Here is a 21,656-nt window from a genome sequence, read left to right as displayed (position 1 = left end):
TGAGTTTGGTTAGACAAATGAAGTAAACTTATTCAATAAATGCACGATAAAGATCTTTTTGACCAGTCTCAATTTTACAGGAAGCATTTTCATCTTCTCAATGTAAGAAGAGAAAAATCAGTGCAACTTCCATCTTTCTTTGGTATTGGAACATTTCACTTCTTAATTGCTGACAGCCTCAATTTACTAAGTAGTAAACTGTTATGCATGCGCCATTACATTTCTTAGAACACCTCTTGAAGTGGGTGCAATTATTTATTATCGAGTGGGTCTAATTCTCTGTTGATTTACCGAAGTCGTAAAAATATTCCATCTTGCATTGTGCTTTGCGAGGAGAAATCCAAATCTAGGCACTAAAATCTTTATGGTCTCCCCAGGAGGCATAGGGATGCAGGTGGTATTCTCGTTACCACAGCTGAGAAAATGGAGAGGCTTGCCTGAGGTCTCTGGGCCAGTTAGCTATTCAGAGTGTAGAATCTGGGACTCCTGATGCTTGGCACACAAGCACAAAGACACAGAACTCCCAGGAGGGTTGCCCAAATCAAATGTGCAGAAAAGAGAGGGACAACGATACCCAGGATGCTCGTTGCAGAATCCCCATAGCAACCTGGCCCCATTTCCCTCCCACTGCACATAAAGCACACTGACGGGTATCAAACAACATAAAATCCTAATGGTGCCCTTAATTAGGTGGGACTAGCACTCTAACTCCCTTACCTCCCACTGTCCGAGCACGCGGCCCCAAATTCCTCACTGCAGTGCCTCATCCTGAAAGTGAGACGTAGTTACAGAAACAATCCTTAGCTTTCAAGGGACCATCAAGCTTTGATGATGATGAAGTTTGATAGCAATAATGTCAAACTTTATATGGTCATAATCCAAGTTTACAATGATACATTAAGCCATAATGCTACTATTTATAACACCATAAACTGCGTTTATGGTGATATAAATAGTCATGCTAATGGCATTAACAGCAGCACTCGGTGGGATCCCAGCTGTTGAGTGTTGCTTTTATGCTATTAGCATTGCTATTCATATTGCCATAAACTTAGGTAGTCACACTTGTTACATATGAGTATAAAGACGAATAGCCACATTTTAGCTAAATCTAGGCTTCTGTACTGGAGATCTTATACCTGCCTCCCTCTTCTAGGAGCAAAGGTCCATCTGGCTCTCCATTTGACTTTGCTTAAGTCACAGGATGTTTTGGTGGAAGTTACAGAAGAGCAAACCTGTTTTCTGGCATCCTCTGAGGAGCCTGGGAACACTATTTAAATATGATAACAAAGTGCAAGCCACAGCCTCTGGGCAAACTTACTGTCTCCTTGGCAACGCAGGGGACCCACACTCAGTTTGGCTTCTGAGCCTTGCCGGTCAGTATCTCCAACCACCACCTGGCTCACTGGCAGGTGATCTTTGTAGGATAAAAAGCCAGCATCCTTCCTCCTGAATCATAGGAAAGACAGAAAAGATGAAGGCCAGGTTAGGAACATGTTTTTTCTGATCACTGCTTATATTGTCTAATAATGGGGGACATTTCAGTAATTGCTCAGAAATTTACCATGTAAAGCACAGTCAGAGTGAAATAATCTCAGAGCACATGGGTCAGAAGGAGCTCTAGTACTTTGACGATTTGACAAACAGAACCGAGAGACTCAACTAATTTGCTGCATACTATTTTAGGTTGGGCACAGACCAGAGCACATGCCAATTACTGAATACACATTTGGAGTTTACCACTGTTACTGAATTGAAAGTTCAACAAACTCAACTTGAATTCTATGTGAAACAAACTCCTATTTTTTTAAGCCCTTGTTTCCTTCATAGTTTTGAAGCAGTTTCTTCAGGAGCTGTTTTCCCTGCTGGGCACCAGCTAGACAAAGAACATCTTTTGTTTCTTGGCACTTTCTTGTTTAAGAACTGAGATAATTTATGTGATGATTTATCTCTGACACAGAGCAGGTGGTCAGTAAATAATCTATTTCCATCTGTAGAGAGGACAAGAGCTGAGATTGAAGTCCAGTTTGGCAGTTTGGTTCCCTCCTGGGTTCTTCTCTTTACCCTATACTTATCTTGTTTCAGATCTCCTATCTCTACCTCACACCCATCCTAAATGAAAGAAGAGGGCAATGTTAGTTGCAAAGTATTGCTCCTAGGATGGCACAAAGATGCCCAGGGGCTGGATGGAAAGTGAGTTAGATGCATGCTATGCTTTTTGGTCTTGTGTGGCACTGATATCACCTTAGTGGAAAATCACTGGCCCCATCCTATTTTTCTGATGCTGGGGCTGAGGCTCACTCTCATTTGAGGCTAGATGGGTGGGAGACACAAATCAGTGTGAGATGATCCTGCAGAGTTACTCTTTCAGAGAATTGTTTTACATTGTTTAATCTGAACACAAATAATAAAACTGAACACTGATTTTGGATAATGGGAGAATGAGAGAGCTCAGTAATCCAGTTAATGAGTTGCCACTCACATTTCCTGATACATACTGCAGGGAATTGGGAGGAGCCAATTTGGAAGTCTCTCCTGAAAATACTGTATTGGTACTTGGGCAGCTGAAGACAAGAAGATCTCAGGTTCAGCGCCAGCCTCAGTAATCTCACCCGCAGCATCTTAGCAAGACCCGGTTTCAATTTAAAAAGGAGAAAGAGAGAGCAAGTGAGAAAGAAGAAGAAGGAGGAGGAGAAGGAGAAGAAAAAGAAGAAGGAAATAATAATGAGGATGATGACAACGATGCTGTGCTTATAAGGAGCAGTGTCTTGTCCCTCTACCTTTCTAGAATGTCAGTGAACACCTCATGTATCTGGACCCACAGAAACTAGAAAGGGGCGCAGAAACTCAGCCGGTGCGCCTCAAAGTGTATTTCATACCGCGTTACTTAATTGTTTTCAAGATTCCCAAATAACATTTTCTTAAGGAAATTCTACCAAATCATAAGTAACATCAAGTATAAAGGCACAGTGATTCTTATTAACACCGCATCTGTTAATGATCAGCCCTCAAATATCTTAGTAGGATTATTATTATTACCTTTTTTGTTCTTTTAGTGGTACTGGGGATGCAACACTTTTACCTCCGGGCTACACACCCAGACCTATTTTATATTTTTCTTTGGAAACAGGGTCTCTTAAGCCAGCAAGGGTGGCTTTGAACCTGCGCTACCCTCCTATCTCTGCCTCCCAAGCGTGGGGATTATAAGCGTGTGCCACCATGCCCAGCAGTAGGATTATTTTTTAAAAAATTAACCTTATATTATTTGAAGCTCTAAGAATTAAAATCATGTTAAAGAGGAAACAAAGCCTTTGATATTAAACTTGATGTTTAGTGTTTCTTACAGGAATGAGAAAGGAAGGCACCCTTTCGACTGTGCACTGTGACTGACGACCCACCAGAGCTGGAGCGTTGTATTCCTATGGAACATAGGGCTGAGACTCTTCACAAGTGGATTATTACTTAGGATTACATGACTCCAAATCAGGCCTCTGAAAGCTAAGTTCCTGAGAACCAAATTCCTCTTTATCTGCTTTCTTTCATTTGGCTTAGAAGCTAAGCTTGTTTTTGTTATGTTTTTATTTTAATTTATTTGTTGTGTGTGGTACTGGGACTTGAGCCCAGGAGCATTCAACTTCTGAGCTACATCCCCAGCTGTATTTTAGTTTTAGTTTTGAAACAGGGTCTCACTATGTTGTGGAGGGCCTCACTGCATTGCTGTGGCCAGTCATGAACATGAGATCCTCCTGTCTTAGCCTGTCAAGTATTAAGATTTTAGGTATTCACCATTATACCAGGCAATTTTTTATGTTTTTAATGGATAAAAAATGATATTTTGTGACCTGAAAATTATATGAAATTTATTGCCAGTATCCATAATAGAGTTTTATTGGAATACAGCCACTAAAAAATATTATCTCTGGCTGCATGCTACAGTGGCAGAGTTGAGTAGCTGCAACAGAGACCATATGGCTCTTGAAGCTAAATATGTTTATTATTTGTCCCTTTATAGAAAAAAATTACCAATTACTGCTCAGAGTCATTTCCATGCATTCTCCTCTGGAAATTTCTTGAGCAAATATCCCCCTGAGAATCATAGGCAGCAATTGCCACCTAAGTCAGGTCCCCAGAGCTGAATGTAACAGATCAGGGAAAGGGGCAAAGGAAGGAGGTAAGGGGATGCACTGAGCGCAAGGGGAAAGAAGCTGTTTAAAACTCAGTTTATTCAACTTATAGAAAATAACTTTAATTGACAGTTGACTTTTTGGTTGACTGCACGGTGCAGCCGCAGTCATGCACTAGCTTTGGTACGACAGGCATCCATGCTGGAGGAAGAGTGGGCTCTACAGCTTGTGGGTACTCTCATTTTTTTTTAACTGCCTTAGCATCTATAAGATATCAGGGGTAATTTTATAAAAATGAGATTTGTGAGTGGTTGTGTCTCCATGATCTCCTGTGGTGAAATGCCTCGTGATCATAAGAATATGATCAGGTTTCAATGAGTTTATCCTCACACACACACACACACACACACACACACTCAACACACACACACACACACACTCAACACACACACACACTCAACACACACACTCAACACACACACACACACTCAACACACACACACACACACATCTTTTATGGTTCATATATACACTTGTGTAATTATGACCCAGATATTTGTTTAGAACACCTTCCAATACTCCAGAAGTATGTCTCTTCTCCCATCTTAGTAATCAATACCTGTGTAACTAAGCATAATATTTTTGTCAAAATATTGAAAAATATTGCATAAAGTAGGGAGAAAAAGGGTCACAGGAGGACCTCGAGACAAAGAAGGAGACAACGTAGATGAGCAACTAAGGTGACCTAACTGAGGGGCGGGGAGAGGGAGATTCCCTAAGGCACAGTCACTACTGTATCAACGTCAATCACCAAGCCCAACATGAGGAGGCAGAAGGGAGGGAATGGGGAAAGGGCTAAATGAGAGATGTGTGCATGCGTGCCTCTGCCATTTTGTATGTCATTAATATGCATGACTACAAGGCACCAATAAAATATTTAAAAATATTTTGAATAAGATTATGCTATAATTCATCATTGCCAAACTATGGAACCAGCCAAGATGTCCATCAATAGATGAATGGATTACAAAACTGTGGGATATGCACAATGGGTTTTACTCAGTCATAAAGAAAAACACAATTACATCATTTTCAGGGAAATGGATGGAACTGGAGGCATTATGCTAAGTGAGACTAGTCAGTCACAGAAAAGAAGAAATTGGATGTGAACCCTAGGGAGAAATGGGTAACTGGAGGAACTCTAGATGAAGAAGGAGATCCTATAGAGGAGCAAATAACTGAGGGGATGGGACCTAACTGAGGGGATGGGAGGGGAAGAAGGAAAGTCTCTAAAGCCATGATTTACTTAAAGAAAAAATCAAAGTCAGTCACTAAGCCAAGCATGGGAAGGAGGGATGGGGAGGGGACGGGTGGGGTTTGGGTAAGAGCTAACTGGGTGACATGTGCACGTATGTCTCCACCATCGTTTATCCCATTAAGATGTATGACTACAAAGCACCAATAAAAAAAAAGGAGACTGTGCTATATTAATATAGTGTTATACAGCAATGAATGTAAACATAATTCTACTGTCATTTATTGTGGTTAGATATAGAACGTCCGCTTGGGAGTTTAGGTTTTAATGCTCAGGGTTGATGCAATGAAGACATGATGGCTGTCATCTCATCAGTGGATAAATTCATCGTAACAGATTTATGAGGTAGTAACCTAGGTAGGTGGGCTGTGGCTGGGGAAGGGGGGCTATGGTCCCTGGGATGTGGCCTTAGTATTGTGCTGTTTTCTTTTAATCCCTTTGCTTCCTGGCTCTCTGGCTTCCAGCCTCCATGATGTGAGGGCAGAGCCCTTGCTATCTCCCTCTGTCTGCTTCCTGCCTCCATGCCTTGAGCTCCACAGACCCGGCATCACATGGACTGAACCTAAAATCTCCAAAAAAACTGTGAGCAAATAAGCCTTTCTTCCTCTAAGCTGTGCGGCCAGTTGCTCTGGATTAGTGAGGATGGTGTATGAGATCACTAGTTGTCTTGCCTATTGTGAAGAAAGCTGCGATGAACATCCTTATAAATGTGCTACTCATTAGCATTCACTTATATTAAGTATTTACCAAAAACTGGGAATGCTGGGTTGTAAAGTATGTTGAGCTTTAGTGGATAATTTCAAGCAGTTTTTCAAAGAGCTTGTCCCAATTTACATTTCCACCGGTAGTATATAGACATCCAGGTTGCTCAAAATCCGTGTCAGTGTTAGTACTGATGCTCCACGTTTTTTCTTTAGATTGACTTTTTTTGGGTCTCTCTCTCTTTTTTTTTTCTTTTTGGCATTGGGGATTGAACTTAGGGCATTGTGCTTACAAAACAAGTGCTTTGTCACTGAGCTATATCCCAACCTAGTCTACTTTTGATGAGTGAGAAATTAACTACCTTATAATGAAACTTGAGCTAAGGTGAATGTATTTCAAAAAAAACTGCTTGAAAATGTTCCAATTGCTATGTAATTTTGTTGCCAAACTTTGTGTTTAATGTCACAAAAAATCGCACATCTATATACTTTCATAACTTAGAAGCATAATTATTAAATCTTTGTAATAATCTTGTAGAAATAGAACTTCATAAAGTTGGTCATTATTCAATTATTTTGTAAGAAAAAACGATTAACATCAGGGATGACAGAAATGTACAAATCAAATTTATCACTACAATGAACTTTGCATTATTGGTCAATGAAAGTGAAAAATTAGAATCATGATTCATTAGGTATATTAAGTAATGCAATTATCCCCATTTTACTGATGACAATAAAGAAAATTAGAGCATTGATTTTGATCATAGTCAGGAGCTTATAAGTGGTAGAATCCAGCTTCAAATTCAGAGTACCTGAATCCCATTCTTGAGTTTTCCACCAAAAAGAAAAAAAAAAAAACAAAGCAACAAATCAAACACGCTATCATAAGTTAAAAGATAACTGTAGTGTTTAACTCACACTCATCTCTTACCCATTTACACACCCAGGGAGAGACCTTTATAGAACCTCCTAATGCCCGTATCAACCACCATTTTAAATTATTTATTTGAGTTTTAAGTTTTAATAGTATAGAACAGGTAATAGCTATAGCACTCTGATATTATCAAACTGAAAAAACAAAAACAAAAAACAAGAGCAAACAAACAAAGAAAAATAAAGTTCAGCTGAGACATGGCAAGAAGTAATTTCTTTACTCTCATAAAAGGTAATTTGGCTAAAGATCTAAATAGGACTCCAGAAAATTTATAAGAAACTCACAGAACAGTAGAATCAGTATGGGTTGTAGAAACAAATTCACAGATGGGAATAGAGTGGGTGAATGGATGGAGAGTTTCCCATGAGATTCTATGGCACAACCCACTTCAAAAATGATCTGAGATCTGGAGAGGACCCTCCACTACCTATACAGTGTCTATCCGAGGACTTTCTAGAGTTTTTCCAGCAAGCAAAACAAGAATTTGTTGAAAGTTATAATCCTTGGTGACTGAGGTCAATCTAATTCAGGAAGATGTTCAGTAACTATAATAGGAGCATAATAAGCAAGCGGGCTTGTACATTAGGAAAATTCTATCCATTGAAAATAAGCCCTAGAGTCACACAGTGACTCATCTACCAGCATTCTCACTGGAGTAAACCGTGATTCTATGGATTTTGCTTCTCTAACCTGGCACTGTTATTTTGGTTCAATTTTGTTTTCCCAAGGACCTCTGTCTTATTCTTTCTTATTTTTCTGCCTGCTGAGAAAGCAGACAAGCCTCTAGGCAGTTCAGTCTTTCCCCTAGCTCAGTGGAAAAGAAAAAATCACTAAAAAATAAATAACTGAAGTTTCTATATTCGTGATCCAGCTGCATTCTACCAAACATTATAGAAGTTACCACGCCAGGAGTGTGTCCTTTGATTCGATGTCCTTTGTGGGACTTTTAGGAGTACTTGAAGCCTTAAAAATTACAGTCTGTGCACTTTCATAAATTTTTGTCATAGAATTTCTGGAAAGAATTTAGGAAGTCAAAGTTTCAGCTCTAGAAGGTGTCTTATAAGGAAAAGTAGAAATGTGAAATAAACAAGTGAAGACGCTTAAAATCATGAGTCACTAGGAAAAGGCCACTAAAACCCCACTGAGAAGCCATTTCACACCTACCAGAAGAGCCATAATCAGTAAGACAGGCAACCCCACGTGCTGAAGATGTGGAGCTTGATCATAAACTGGCTAGTGAGGGTATGAAGTGGGGCAGCCCCTTCTGAAAGTAGTCTGGCAGATTCTTATAAAGCAAAACACAGATTTATCATATAATCCAATAATTCCACTCTTGGGATTGACCCAGAAAATCAAAGTTTATGTCCACGCTGCATATTTAAGGTTGAATGTAGGGGTAAGGGGCTAGGGGAAAACTTGTGTGTGTGTGTGTGTGTGTGTGTGTGTGTGTGTGTGTGTGTGTTACTGGGGATGGAACCCAAGGATATTCCACCTCTGAGCCACGCCCTCTGTCCTATTTTTTATTCTTTATTTTGAAACAGGGACTCACTAAGTTGTGGAGGGCCTCACTAAGTATCTGAGGCTGGCCGTTAACCTGTGATCCTCCTATCTCAGCCTCTCAAGTACTGAGATTATAAGCGTGTGCCACCATCAACAGCTAGAAGTTATTTAAAAATTAAAAAATATATTTTAGGTAGATATTTATAGCAGATTTATTTATATTGTCTCCAAAGTGAAAAAATAAGTTCATCAACTAGTAAATGGATAAAAATGTAGTATGTCCATACAATGAAATAGTATTCAGTAATAAAAAGTAATGGAATAGATATGTCATGACATGAATGAACCTCAAAAAAACTGTTAAAAAATAAACACAGAAGACAATATATTATATATTTCCACATGTTTGCAATTTCCAGAAAATGCAAATCTACAAAATCAGCAAGTAGATTACAGGTTTCCTGGGCTAGAGAATGGAAGCAGAGATTAACTGTAGACAGGAATCTTCAATCTAGATTGTGGTGATTTGTTGTAGAGCTTGGTGAATTCATTTTTTTTTTTTTTTTGGTGGTACTGGGGATGGAACTTAGGGGCCTGCCTCTCTCTCTCTCTCTCCCTCTCTCTCTCTCTCTCTCTCTCTCTCTCTCTCTCTCTCTCTCTCTCTCTCACACACACACACACACACACACACACACACACACAATTTTAAAATGACTAGTTCACTTTTTGACCTCTGATTCTTTCTTTAGCCCTTTTCTGTCTACAAAGCTAGCCTCCTCTTTGCTTCTTAGTACATCCATTCTTTTTATATAATGAGATGTGGCCTGATTCTAGAATTGTTAATAAAAACCAATTTAGAGATTTAAATAAAATTTGGTAAAGTATTGACCTTTAAAAAGTGAAAGGGCCAGTCCCAGGAATCAGATCTCCATGAATGGTGGAGGTTGGTTTGAATGGGGAGAGAAAGGAGTGTTCCTGGCACCAGTGGGACAGTGAGGTGTACATCGCTCAAGTTCTTAAAAGGGAAGCCTTGCTGTTCCTCTACGTTCATTTACAAAAATCACTTACCTACCAGTAATCAATGGCTATGTCCATACAATACACACAGATGGTCGCAACCTAGCTGCATCATCAGAAGGTGAAATAAACAACCAGATACATGTCAAAGGAGAACTTTTTAAATACCTCCAACAATGTCCCTATTCCCCACTGAACTGAGCCTTCCTCAATGGCTACAGGACAGTGTTCCCTACAAAGCAATTAGAGTAATTAAGAAAACAAGCATCTCGATTAGATCTTTCGAATCTATGCTGATGTCCCCTATGAAATGAAAGTAATTACAGATTCAATTACTCCCTTTCAGTGGGAATAGCTCAGACCTCGTGCAAAGGCTAGACAATTATCTGTTCAGTTTAGACTCTCTTAGAAAGCCCTTGTATCTATTTTGAGACTTTATTCAAAATGTTCTTTGATTTGCTTTTCTGGAGTGCAAGTTCCCTGAAGGCAGAGATATTATTTTATGCAACTTTATAAAATAAACGCAAGTAGGTACTTAAAAGTGGCTGGCTCTACATGTTTCAAAATTGAATAAGTACATGAATAAACATAAATGTTGGCTAACAAGGCACAATTCTAAAACCATTATCAATATGTGCTTACTATTAATGGAGAGAGATGAGAAAGAAACCTTTCTTATATTGGCGTTCCTTGAATACTCTTGGCTTTGCTTATTATTTTATCTGTAATTGAGGTTTTATTTTTTCTTTAGAAAGTAATATTGACTTAGGAGTCTCATAAATAATTAACATAGCAAGAAAGAAGGTAAGACCTTGATCTTAAAGATGAGTTTTTAAGACTCTGTCTCTACGCATGTTTATATTTCTCAAGTTCTGCTGAAATAATTGTAATTGATTCCTTTAAATGATATGAAAATCTATTATTTTTATTACATAGGAAAATTATCTCACTGTATTGAAGACTAATTTGGACTATTCACAGTTTACTTTGTCCTCTACATTCATATCTTTGCTAATCAAAGCTATTTTTGCAAATCAGGAACCTAGTCTACAGGATCAGCAAAGAGGAAGCACCTTTGATGTGGAGTCTCTTTGCCATGTCTGTGTGTTTTTATCTCTGACAGTTAGTAGCTAACTCCTGGTATCTCAGAAATAGTTAATGGGAGAACATTCCCATTGACTCAGCATATTTTTTTTTAATTAGGGTGAGTAGTCTGGGTTTTATCAATGCTTTGGGAGCATTATTTCTAACTGATGTGTGAATATAGAAAATGGGTTTGTGAGGAACCTGTTACTTTATGGCCATCTCCTCTGCTTTTGCATGGCTCCCTTTTCCCCTTTCTCTTGCTCTTGTCCAGATGTGCCTTGGATGGAATTCTTTAAAAAGTTGCTCTGGGCTGGCTTCATTCCATATTTTATACCTAGCCCACATGGCACACTTGTGTATCCTTTCCTAAGAACTCTGTAAGGAGGACGTGCCAACACTTCCATGTGGCTTCACCTTGAAATTGTTGTGATTTAGTTTCCCCTTGAATCTCTCAGGTTCCAGACGACATGGGCCAAGCTCTCTGAGTCAGTCTTTCTAAGATCCCCTTTCTCACTCTCATGACAATGATGGCATTGAGTTAGATAGCATATGCTGACAGTTCTGCAAATAAATCTCACCCCTGGTCTCGTAGCCCTCTCCAGGAAGGGCTGGGCTTCTCTATGTCCCTGAGGAGGGTAGCTGGGTGAAGCTAGCAGGGCAGACACTAAGATTTGGAATGAGGGAGTACTGGGTGCTTTAGTTCATTTAACATAGTGGAGAAACCCAAGTTACGACTTCTTCCTTGGCTATGGAAAGAATTCTAAGCCTAGTCAACTTGTATAATATCATTTTTTGTGTGTGTAATATAGTCTCCGTGTTGTGTTCTTTTACTGTTTTCAGAGATCTCTTCAATCATGAGAGACAATGATCATCTCTTCCCAACCTACATTTTTGCATAAATAGCTTTGTCTGCTTAAAAGGGCATTAATCTCGACATTTGGCTTTAGAAAAAGGGGCAGTATTCCTTGAGTTTTTATTTTATGGATTGGACCACCCTAAAAGTTGCTATTTTTCAATGATACAGGTATTCTTGTTTTGACCAAGAAGCATTGCTTTTTCTTCCTGTTGCTATTTCTAGAGCCCTCCATGAATAACACAAATCAATACAGATGATTCTCATATTGATTGCCACAATTTTTCCTCCACAAGCATCACATCATATTTGACGTACTTTTTCATTTCCACTTCATCTCAGCAGGTCACTTCCCTCCCCTAGTGGACACTGAAGTCTTGTTTGAAGGTAAAACTGTTTTTTTTTTTTTTTTTAATCTTCCTCTGAACTCTGAAAGACTTTTAGGTGAACAATGCTAATTTTATTATTTTTGTAGTACTAGAGATTGAACCCAGGGTGATTTAATATATAATTTATTTATTATTATTTATTATTTATGGCCATCTCCCCTGCTTTTGCATGGCTCCCTTTTTCCCTCTCTTGCTCTTGTCCAGATGTCCCTTCCCACCCTAAAAATGTCCAGGTTTCCCAGGGTGATAAATAATTTATTAAAAAATAAATTATCTAAATTTGGGAGGGAGCCAAGTGAATTATGAGTAATGCTCTCACAGTGAGATATACCTGTAACCCATAATTTAATTTTTAAATTTTGAGATAGGCTCTGATTAAGTTTTTGAGGGTATTCTGAAAGTTGCAATCCTCCTGCTTTAGCCTCCCAAGTAGATGAGATAACAGGCATGCACCACCATGCTTGGTCAATATTTGTTTTTATGTTCTCATTATCTCAAGGATGCTGAGTAAAATAAACATTTAAAAAAGATACTCCCCTTCTGGGCTAAAATAATAAAAATACTCTTTAGGATGAGATGGTCCAAATTAAAAAAGAATTCCAAAACATCTCTCGGTAGCCAGGACTAAATAAATGCAAGTCACAGGCAGCCAAGAAAGAGCCTTACGATTGTGACCAGTCTCAAGTATGAAGGGAGAAGGATAGACCAAATTGAAAATAAATTATCTAAATTTGGGAGGGAGCCAAATGAATTATGAGTACAATAAACCAAGGGGATAGATAGCTCCTGGAAGAAAAATTACATCACCGTCTGGAAGGTAAATTACGTTAAATATTGAAAAATGACTGGTATGCAAACATTAGAGTGCACATCAGGTATATCAATATGGAGATCGCTGGTGAACATATTGCAAAAAGTTCTGGTGGAATAATAAAAATAAAGTTTGCTGGTTCATAATTAAATGAAAACTGAGAAAGTAAAGACAACCCCTAACTTCTGTTTTGAGGTTGGATTGAGACCTAGAAGAAGCATTAGGGTAGAAATAAGGGGAGGTTTAGCATTAGACTTTTTTGGTATATAAAGTGGGAACTGAATCAATTAATTGTGTTTTATCACATGCCTGTAATCAACTTGCCAAAATTATTTTCTGAGCTTGGAAGCAAACATTTATGATTCTCATCTTATGTGCAGAGATGGCATGTAACTTTGTCCAGAGCATGACTTAATGGGGCACATAATTAGGAATATTCTGATTGTGGCTGGGAATGTGTGTGACATTTCAGCCTCCTCTTGTTTCAGATGTGAACAAAGTGCACTGGGCCTTTTTCTTCACATCATAAATAATCAAACACCTGCCTTTTCTGTCCAATACATTTTGGGAAAGGATTCTTGGGCCTGCATCCTTAGAGAAAATGACTGAATAAGAACTAACTAAATCTTTTCACAGTGAAGGTCTGAGCTCTGTGGTTAAATACAGCCAGCCATATCTCTGATCTTTGTTGGGTTTGGAGAAAACCAGCAATCCAGTAACCCACTCAGGGACATTCTAAAACTCCAGTTAATTAGATTTTAATAAACAAGGTCATCTCTACTGGCAAGCTTACTTTGTAATTTTGAGAGTGAACCGTTTATGAGGCAATCCAACTTACGCAAATTAAAAGACAGATAAATCCACTTCTCAGAAGAGAGGCAATAAAAATCAATCACTGTTAACTGAAGGCCAGCAAATACTATCAAAGGAAGTCACAAGGGGCCTGCATTTGTGGGTCTAGGTGAATCCTGAACAATGCAAAACCAAATTTGGGTGCAGTTTTATGGAGAGAATAAATCATGGGAGTGTGTTTGTGTGAATTCGTGTTTCTCTAGAGGATCCAGAAAGGGAAATTGCCACATGCTTCTTATAGGGCAGAGTATCCAGGTGGCAAATAATCTGAAGATAGAAAAGAAAGTGATGTGAAAACCTGTAGAAGGGTTGTTCATTTTATGTCCTTCCTGGAGGTACACAGCATTTTGAGGACTGATTCTAAATTTACCTAAGAGATTATTGTATTAGTCTACTCCAGCTGGTATAACAAAATGCCACAGACCGGGTGGCTTCCCCCCCCCCCCCACTTCTAGAGGGTAGAAGTCCAAGGCCAAGGTAAAAGTGGGGTCAGTTACTGGAGAGGTCTCATTTCCTACCTTGCACAAGGCTGCTTCTCATAGTGTGCTTGCACACATGGAGAGAGCTCTAGTGTCTCTCTTGTTATAAGGGAACCAATCCTAGAGTACAGGGCCCCACCCTTACGGCTTTATTTAACTTGATCTACCTCCTTAAAAACTCTGTCTCCACATTAAGTCACATTAGGGCTTAAGGCATCCACAGATGAATTTGAGGGGGACCTAAAACAGCCTATCAGATATATATATATATATATATATATATATCTTTTATTGGGGGGTCTTAGAAAATACCAATTCTGAGCCATGCATGGTGGTGCATGCTTGTAATCCTAGCATTTGGGAGGCTAAGACAGGAGGACCATGGTTCTCAGATAGCCTCAGCTACTTAGTGAGGCCCTTTGCAACTCAGTGAGACCCTGTTTCAAAATAAAGAATAAAAAATAGGGCTGGGAGTGTTGCTCGGAGGTAGAACGACCCTGGGTTTCATTCCCAGTACTGCAAAAGAAAATATCAAGTCTGGAGTATGGTAATAATAATAATTTTTCTGAGGGAAAAATGCTTTTCTTAGGGGAAAAATGCCTCTAAAGTGTGAGAAATGGTCTATATATTCTATATTTAACTCTTGGAAACTCCAAATTACAAGTTGTATTATAACAATTATACGAATCTCTGCCCCGAATTAACGATATTTAGCTTTGCTTAACCCAGCATCCTGGAAGAAGAAATTTTTTTTTCTACACACATATTCACTGGCATTATGCCAATCTGTGAAACCAGAGATTCTGGTCTTCTCTGGCTTCTCAAATATAGCTTTAATGGGAACTCATTTGCAGAGCTTTAGAATGTAATAAATGAGATTAAGAGACAGAAAAGTAGAGAACACTGGAAAGTCCTCAGCATCTTAATTGCAGATGTGATGTCTGCTGTGTGCTTCTCCCCATCACCCAGCAACAGCCTGGGTCTTAATCATCCAGGATGGTCCAAGTCTTGGGCATTTGTAATAAAACCAATTAAATTAATTTTCCTTCCTTGGGAAAGAAAAGATGAGAGGCTGCTCAGCCCAGATGTCTAAGAGCAGAGGAACGGCAAATAGATTGTGATATGTTCACATAATGAAATATAATAAACTATGCCTACACAGAAAGACATGGTGATGCACCAGAACAGAATACTGAGGGAAGAAATACCAGGTATAAAAAGGTTTACTTTCAATGATTCGATTCATATGAGAGTCAAAACCAAGCACAAATAACCCAAGGCAGGAGAATGCAGAATAACAGTCCTCTTTGGAGGGATTTCCTAGAGGACGAAAGGACATGGAGGTGATCCTTCTATATAGCTTGTCTGGTGATGGCTTCATAGATACACTACTATGCAAAAATGACTGAGGTAGAGCCGGGCGTGGTGGCACACGATTGTAATCCCAGCATCGGGAGGCTGAGACTGGAGGATGGTGGTTCACGGACAACTTCAGCTACTTAATGAGGCCCTTCGCAACTAACTGAGACCCTCTTTCAAAAATAAAAAAACAAGGCAAAACATTTGGACCGCCGGGAAGATGGCGACCGAGAAAAGCGGGGCTTAAGAGCCCTGCTAACAACCAATCTCCATTACCACAAAATCAGCGCCTTTCATAGCCAGAAAACACCATCACCAGTGAAACAAAAAATCACCAGGCTCCAGAGAGAAAGCGGACTGAGAACAGAGCCACAGAGGAGATAACCGGCCTCACGCCCGAGGACGTGGCAGACGCGGCAGCAGCGCCATACTGCCGGCGGCACCGGCGAATTCACGGGACGGCTACAGCAAGCCGAGGTGAGCCTCTGCGGAACAGCCAGGCAGGATTTCTCTGCGCAGAGAGCATCTAAAGCTCCCAGTGGTCGAGCTCAGCACACGCTGCAGGGATTCAGAGTGGAAATCAAAACCAAGAAGAAAAACACCAGTCCCACAGCCGAGGGTGTAGCAGCGGCGCCATATTGCCACCGGCGGCAGCAGCACCGAATTCAGCGAGGCCAGTACAGCTACATCTGCGTACTCAAGAACAGTGAGTCAAATTGCGGGCCACAGAGGAGAAATCCCAGTACTGTACTTCCTGGGACTTGACCCAGTGGGGGAGGGGCGGTGGCAGAGATATCACACCATAGGAGAACGTGCAACCTGGCACCCCCCACAGTCTAAAGCAGCTTCTATTGACTCTCTGGGTCAGAGACTCTGTGATAAAACCCAGTAAAGGAGTAGTGGGGTCTGAGATACTACTGACTCGAGATCCAGAGCACCTTAAGTGAAGTCATAGTGACCCAAAGGAAGAACCCAGAGAAGGCACAAACTTCCTAAATCATGGGAAAGAGGAATAATACTGGAGCAATAAATGCCCACAACCCCACAACATCAGAACCCGATAAAACAGAAAATCAGAGATTTATAGAAGATCAAATCAGGAAAATAACTGTAAAAATAATAGAGGTGCTTCAAAAAGAACTCAGAGAGAGCCAAAAAGAGATAAAGGATGCAATTAATGAGGTAAAAGCCTCAATTCAAAGCACAAACAACTGATTAGAACACATGGAGAACAGAATCTCGCTCTTAGAAGATGATCATTCCCAAAATGAACGCATAGTTTCTAATCTAGGAAAAAATATCTGACAGCAGGAATCTGATATTGAAGAAATATGGGCCCATTTTAAGAGAGCTAACCTAAGAATAATTGGAATAGAGGAAGGAAAAAAAGTGAAACCAAAGGGATCAACAATCTCTTCAAGGAAGTAATAGCAGAAAATTTTCCAGACATAGAGCAAGAGGTCGATACACAGGTCCAGGAAACTTATAGAACTCCCTTTAGACAGGATCGGAGAAGAGGATCCCCACGCCACATAACTGTCAAAATGACCAATGTGGAAGCCAAGCAGAGAATCTTAAAGGCAACAAAAGCAAAGGGCCAAGTGACATTCAGAGGCAAACCAATTAGAATCACTCCAGACTTCCCAAACCAAGTTATGAGAGCCAGAAGGGCTTGGAGTAACATATTCCAAACTCTGAAAGAAAACAACTTCCAGCCAAATATTTCCTACCCAGCAAAACTTTCTATCAAATTAGATGGAGAAATAAGAAGCTTCCATGACAAACAGAAACTGAAGGAATTTATGTCTTCAAAACCAGCACTAGAGAAAATACTCAAAGAGATTAACTACAAAGAAGAAATAGGTAACACACACCAGAACCAGAGAAACAAGAGTTTCCATCCAACAGACAACTAAGATTGGTTATCTGTGGAGATGCATTATTTATGTTAGTCTTTTACCTATCTCTAAATTGTATTGTTTGCCTTTATTGTTGTTAATTTCTAGGATTTCTAGTTGGAATATTAATATACCTTCAGATATAGCATTTGGAAATATTTTTATCACATTCTATTAGTAACTGTTAACTCTGTTTACATTGTCTTTGGATATACAATATTTTTTTTTATTTTTTAGGGAGTTTGTATACTCCTCTGTTGCCTGTGCCATTGAAATCATAACCAAGAAATCACTGCCAATTTCAATGTTGTGAGGTTTAATGACCCAGATTTTCTCCTAAAACTTTATAGTCTTAAGATTTATATTTAGGTCTATTATCTATTTTGAGTTAATATTTGTATATGGGATTAGGTAAGGGTCCAATTGTATTCTTTTCCATGTAATTATTATTTTTCAACAATATTTAGTTAAAAGATTATTATTTCCACCACCAAATGTTCGTGGAAACCTTGTCAAAAATAACTTGACAATATAGGGAAGAATTTAGCTCTAGGCTTTTATTTAACTCCAATGGTTTATATATCTGCCTTTAGAATAGTACTACACTGTTTCAATTATTGTAGCTTTATATAGTTTGAAATCAGAAAATATATATCTTCTAGCTTTGTTCTTTTTCAAGATCATTTTGGGTACCTAGAGTCCATATTCCATATTAGGATAGATTTTTTATGAAAAATAAATATATAAATATATGATAGTTTCACCTAAAAAGTAGAAAAAAATATTCTCTGGTAAGAAAGAAAGCAAAAAGAAATATTGAAATGTTATCTTTAAGTCATCAAAAGCTTGGTATCAGACAAATGAAACTGTTATGTGAGATTATCATTTTTAATTTTAGATAAATCGCCATAATACTAGATGTCAACTACTAAGCCAAGCATGGGAGGGAGGGATAGGGAGAGAATGGGGTGGAGATTGGGTGGGGGCTGACTGGGATAAGTGTGCATGTATGTCTACAAAAGTATGTATCCTACTATGATGTATGAATACAGTGCACCAATAAAAAAAAAAACAAAAAACAAAAAATAGGGCTGGGTTGTATTTCATAGGTACAATGGCCCTAAGTTCCATCCCCAGTATCACACACACACAAAATGACTGAGGTGTGCGTCTAAGAGTTGTGCATATCCCTCTGTGAAAGATTCAAAATGACAGGGAAAAATCATTGGTGGCTTATCATTATTTCCCAGGACAAAGCACAAATTCCTAATCTTGGCCTCTTCATAACAGGAAGCCAGGTTACCATTCAACATCCCAAATGTCTAGGGCTTCCAGGCATGTGTCAAACATTGCAGGATCACTGCCTGCCTGCCTCCTGCCACATGTACCATTTATGAAGTGAAAATTATTTGCTTTTCTGTTTTGTTCTCATAGCAGGTATTCTTGTCTGGGATGTCAGTCCCCATTTCCCTGTCTAATAGAACCTCAGAACCTCACTCACTCTTAAAGTTCTGTCTAGTTGTCATCTCTCCGGTGCAGCCTCCCCTGACCTTCCACATGAATTAAATGCTTCTTCTCTAGGTGTTCATAGCAGCTTAATCATATGAATAATATAGTCATGGTTGACACCAAGTGTAGATATTCTGAGACCATTCTGTTTTCAAATAATCTGTCTGTGTGTCTCCAAAGTACATTCTACTATGTGTCCTTGGTTTGGGATGGCCCTGTGATCCATAAATAGACAACTCTAATAATATGGCACAGATAGAATTTTATCATTTTCTCTCTGTAATGCGTGACTTTCTAGAGTAAAGATTATACCATTTTGTGGCCACAGAACTTGACCTTGATACTTCAGTAATAATTATCTCTGCATTTTAAGTAAATCTCACCCTTCTAAAAGCAGACACATTACACTGTGAATTCATCACGGTATATTTTGCTGTCATATGTTTTATTAAAATTAGTAAGTGATTGAAGGCGAAGTTTTGATAACATCATTTACAACATTTATATTTTTCCTGGACAGGATAGTATTAATGTTTTAAGAAAGGAGTCTCTGATGTCAGGCTGTATTCAGTTTCTCCATCTATTTCCTAAATTGGCAAGTTCCTAACTTAACTTTCAATTCCCTCACCCATTAAAAAAAATTGTTGGTAAAATTTAAACAGGTCAAGTAACTGTAAATTACTTAGCACTGTGTATAACACAAGTAAGTATTCAATAAATATTAAGTTAAACCATATGAAATTGTCAGTGTTCACTTATGTATTTCATGTGCAAATATGGCAGCTTCATATAGCTCAATCTAATATTCTGAACTCTTCTTATAGCCATCATCGCCACTTTCTTTATAATACAGTCCAACAAACAGCTTATAGTCATGTCCACTGATAATTAGCTTGATTGGAACATATATTGAGCATGTGTATTAAGGCTAATTCTGCTTTGGGCTTTGCTTTCTTCCAGGTGATGAGGGATCCTTTCTCTCTCTCTCTCTCTCTCTCTCTCTCTCTCTCTCTCTCTCTCTCTCTCTCTCCATCTCTCTCTCTCTCCCTCCCTCCCTCCCTCCCTCCCTCCCTTATTTGTAGATATAGATATAGGTATAGATATAGCTGTATGTGTGTGCATATATCCTCCCAACAGCAAAATGTTCATAGCGGAGGGGGCAATTTATCAAGTCTCCTGTCCTTCCTCTGAGTTTGGATACCTCTTGTACAGCATCATAAGCTTCAGTTATTTTTCAAGGCACATAACACTCTATTTAAATGCAATGTACCCATTCAAACTAGATTCGAATATAAATGTCTTTAACTGTATCTACAAGCTTACTTGAAAAAGTACTCATGAAGTTCTTATTATAACTTTTAGAAAGCATTTGCTTCCTTTCTAATTCAACAAATATTTGTTGTGTGTCTGCTAGGTCCCAAGGCACTGCAACTGACCTGTTGGGTAATCTTGAAGAAGCACACAGCATACTAGGTTTTTCTTGTCTTGTTCATTGTTTCTATAACTGAATAATTAAATTAATATTGTATACCCCATCATAGCACATCTGGGATATATTTTGTTTCTATTTCCTTTTGTAACTTTTCCGTTTCCTGGCCCTAGTCTTTCTTTCTATTACATTTCTACAGTTCAAGAATAATGTTTAGCCCCTTTGAATATTCTTAATCGCCTTCTATTTCTTTAATAACTTCATATTCATTTAAATAGTTATAAGCATTCTTCAGAGAATCATGCATTTTAATTGTAATTAGATAATGAATATTCGATTGCTGAGATTCTGAAATAAAAATTATAAGGCCAGGAATGACAATGCACGATATCTGGAATCTTTTATTACAGAGTTACCAATGAGAATAATCTACTGGGAATAACTAATTTGTTCAAGCTGGTTAAAGCAAGTACATGTAGAAGTAAATGTTTTAATATTACCTAATAAAAATGTGCTCTCTTTTACTTAATGTCTTTTATTGGGAGACTGTAGCGCACATTGCTAATAACTGAATTCTTGGGCACGATGCCCTTGGACAAGGTGGACAATGTATTACTATACAGATCCCAAGATCAGCTGTGAGGTGGAGAACTTCCTCCTGTGTGTCTTTTGCTCCTTTTGTGTACTGTAGCTCTGGGCATCTTTGAGTAACCACATTAGCTCATTTCAACTGAACAAACAAGAGGTGCCTCTCTGACTTTTCTGGGAAACATCAAACATCCCTGGTGTAGCAGGTAAAATAGATCAAAAGAGAACAAAGTCATCTGGAAGAAGGCAGAAGAGAGTGGGAGAAATGGATCTTTTCACTGACTCCATTCTAGGGATAAAAAGAGACATACTGTTGAGATAGGCAGGAGATAGAAGTTAGTGCAGGGATATAAATTAATTGTGAGATGGCAAATGCAGACTTCTCAAGGAACCAGCTAGTAAACCTCTGATATGAACGGCTTGAGTTTGCAAAGAAGTCAGAGTGTATAGGACCAAAAGATGCTTGATTCAGAAGACCTTTTACAAAAGGGGATGCACTGGGCTTTTGTCGTCTGTGAGGTCACCTCCCTACATCTAATTTGTTTTTAGTTAACCCATCAACTATGTATTTTTGTTGCATCAAGATTTACCTGCACGTAAGCTGATACCTATCACCAATTTCTGTTGAAGAAGAGAAGAGCTTATTTCTAAGGCCTCAAAAATAAGAAAGAGCACAGGGCAGTTGGATATAGCAAAGAGAGAGATTCTGGGAGCCCCGTGGAGAGAACGTGTCCCACCACTGCCCACTCTCCTTTGTAGCTCGGGACATTGGGCTCGTCTTGTTACTTATTGGGATAGGAAATAATATT

At 38.9% G+C, this 21,656-nt stretch overlaps 1 protein-coding gene across 1 annotated transcript in view; it reads right to left on the bottom strand.

Annotated features, from left to right (window-relative positions):
* The window catches only part of CNTNAP2 (contactin associated protein 2), a gene marked incomplete at both ends in the record, with an annotated part of 1,557,236 nt that overhangs the window by 405,161 nt on the left and 1,130,419 nt on the right, over positions 1–21,656 (bottom strand). The window contains one exon of the mRNA XM_080701281.1: positions 1,322–1,449. Coding sequence (XP_080557407.1) covers positions 1,322–1,449 — 128 coding nt within the window. The remainder of the gene's footprint in view (positions 1–1,321; positions 1,450–21,656) is intronic.

This window comes from Muscardinus avellanarius, assembly GCF_963383645.1.
Source record: "Muscardinus avellanarius genome assembly, chromosome: 9".
Lineage (NCBI taxonomy): Eukaryota > Metazoa > Chordata > Mammalia > Rodentia > Gliridae > Muscardinus > Muscardinus avellanarius.
Note: the sequence above shows the minus strand (reverse complement) of the source record. Positions and strands in the feature narration are given on the sequence as shown.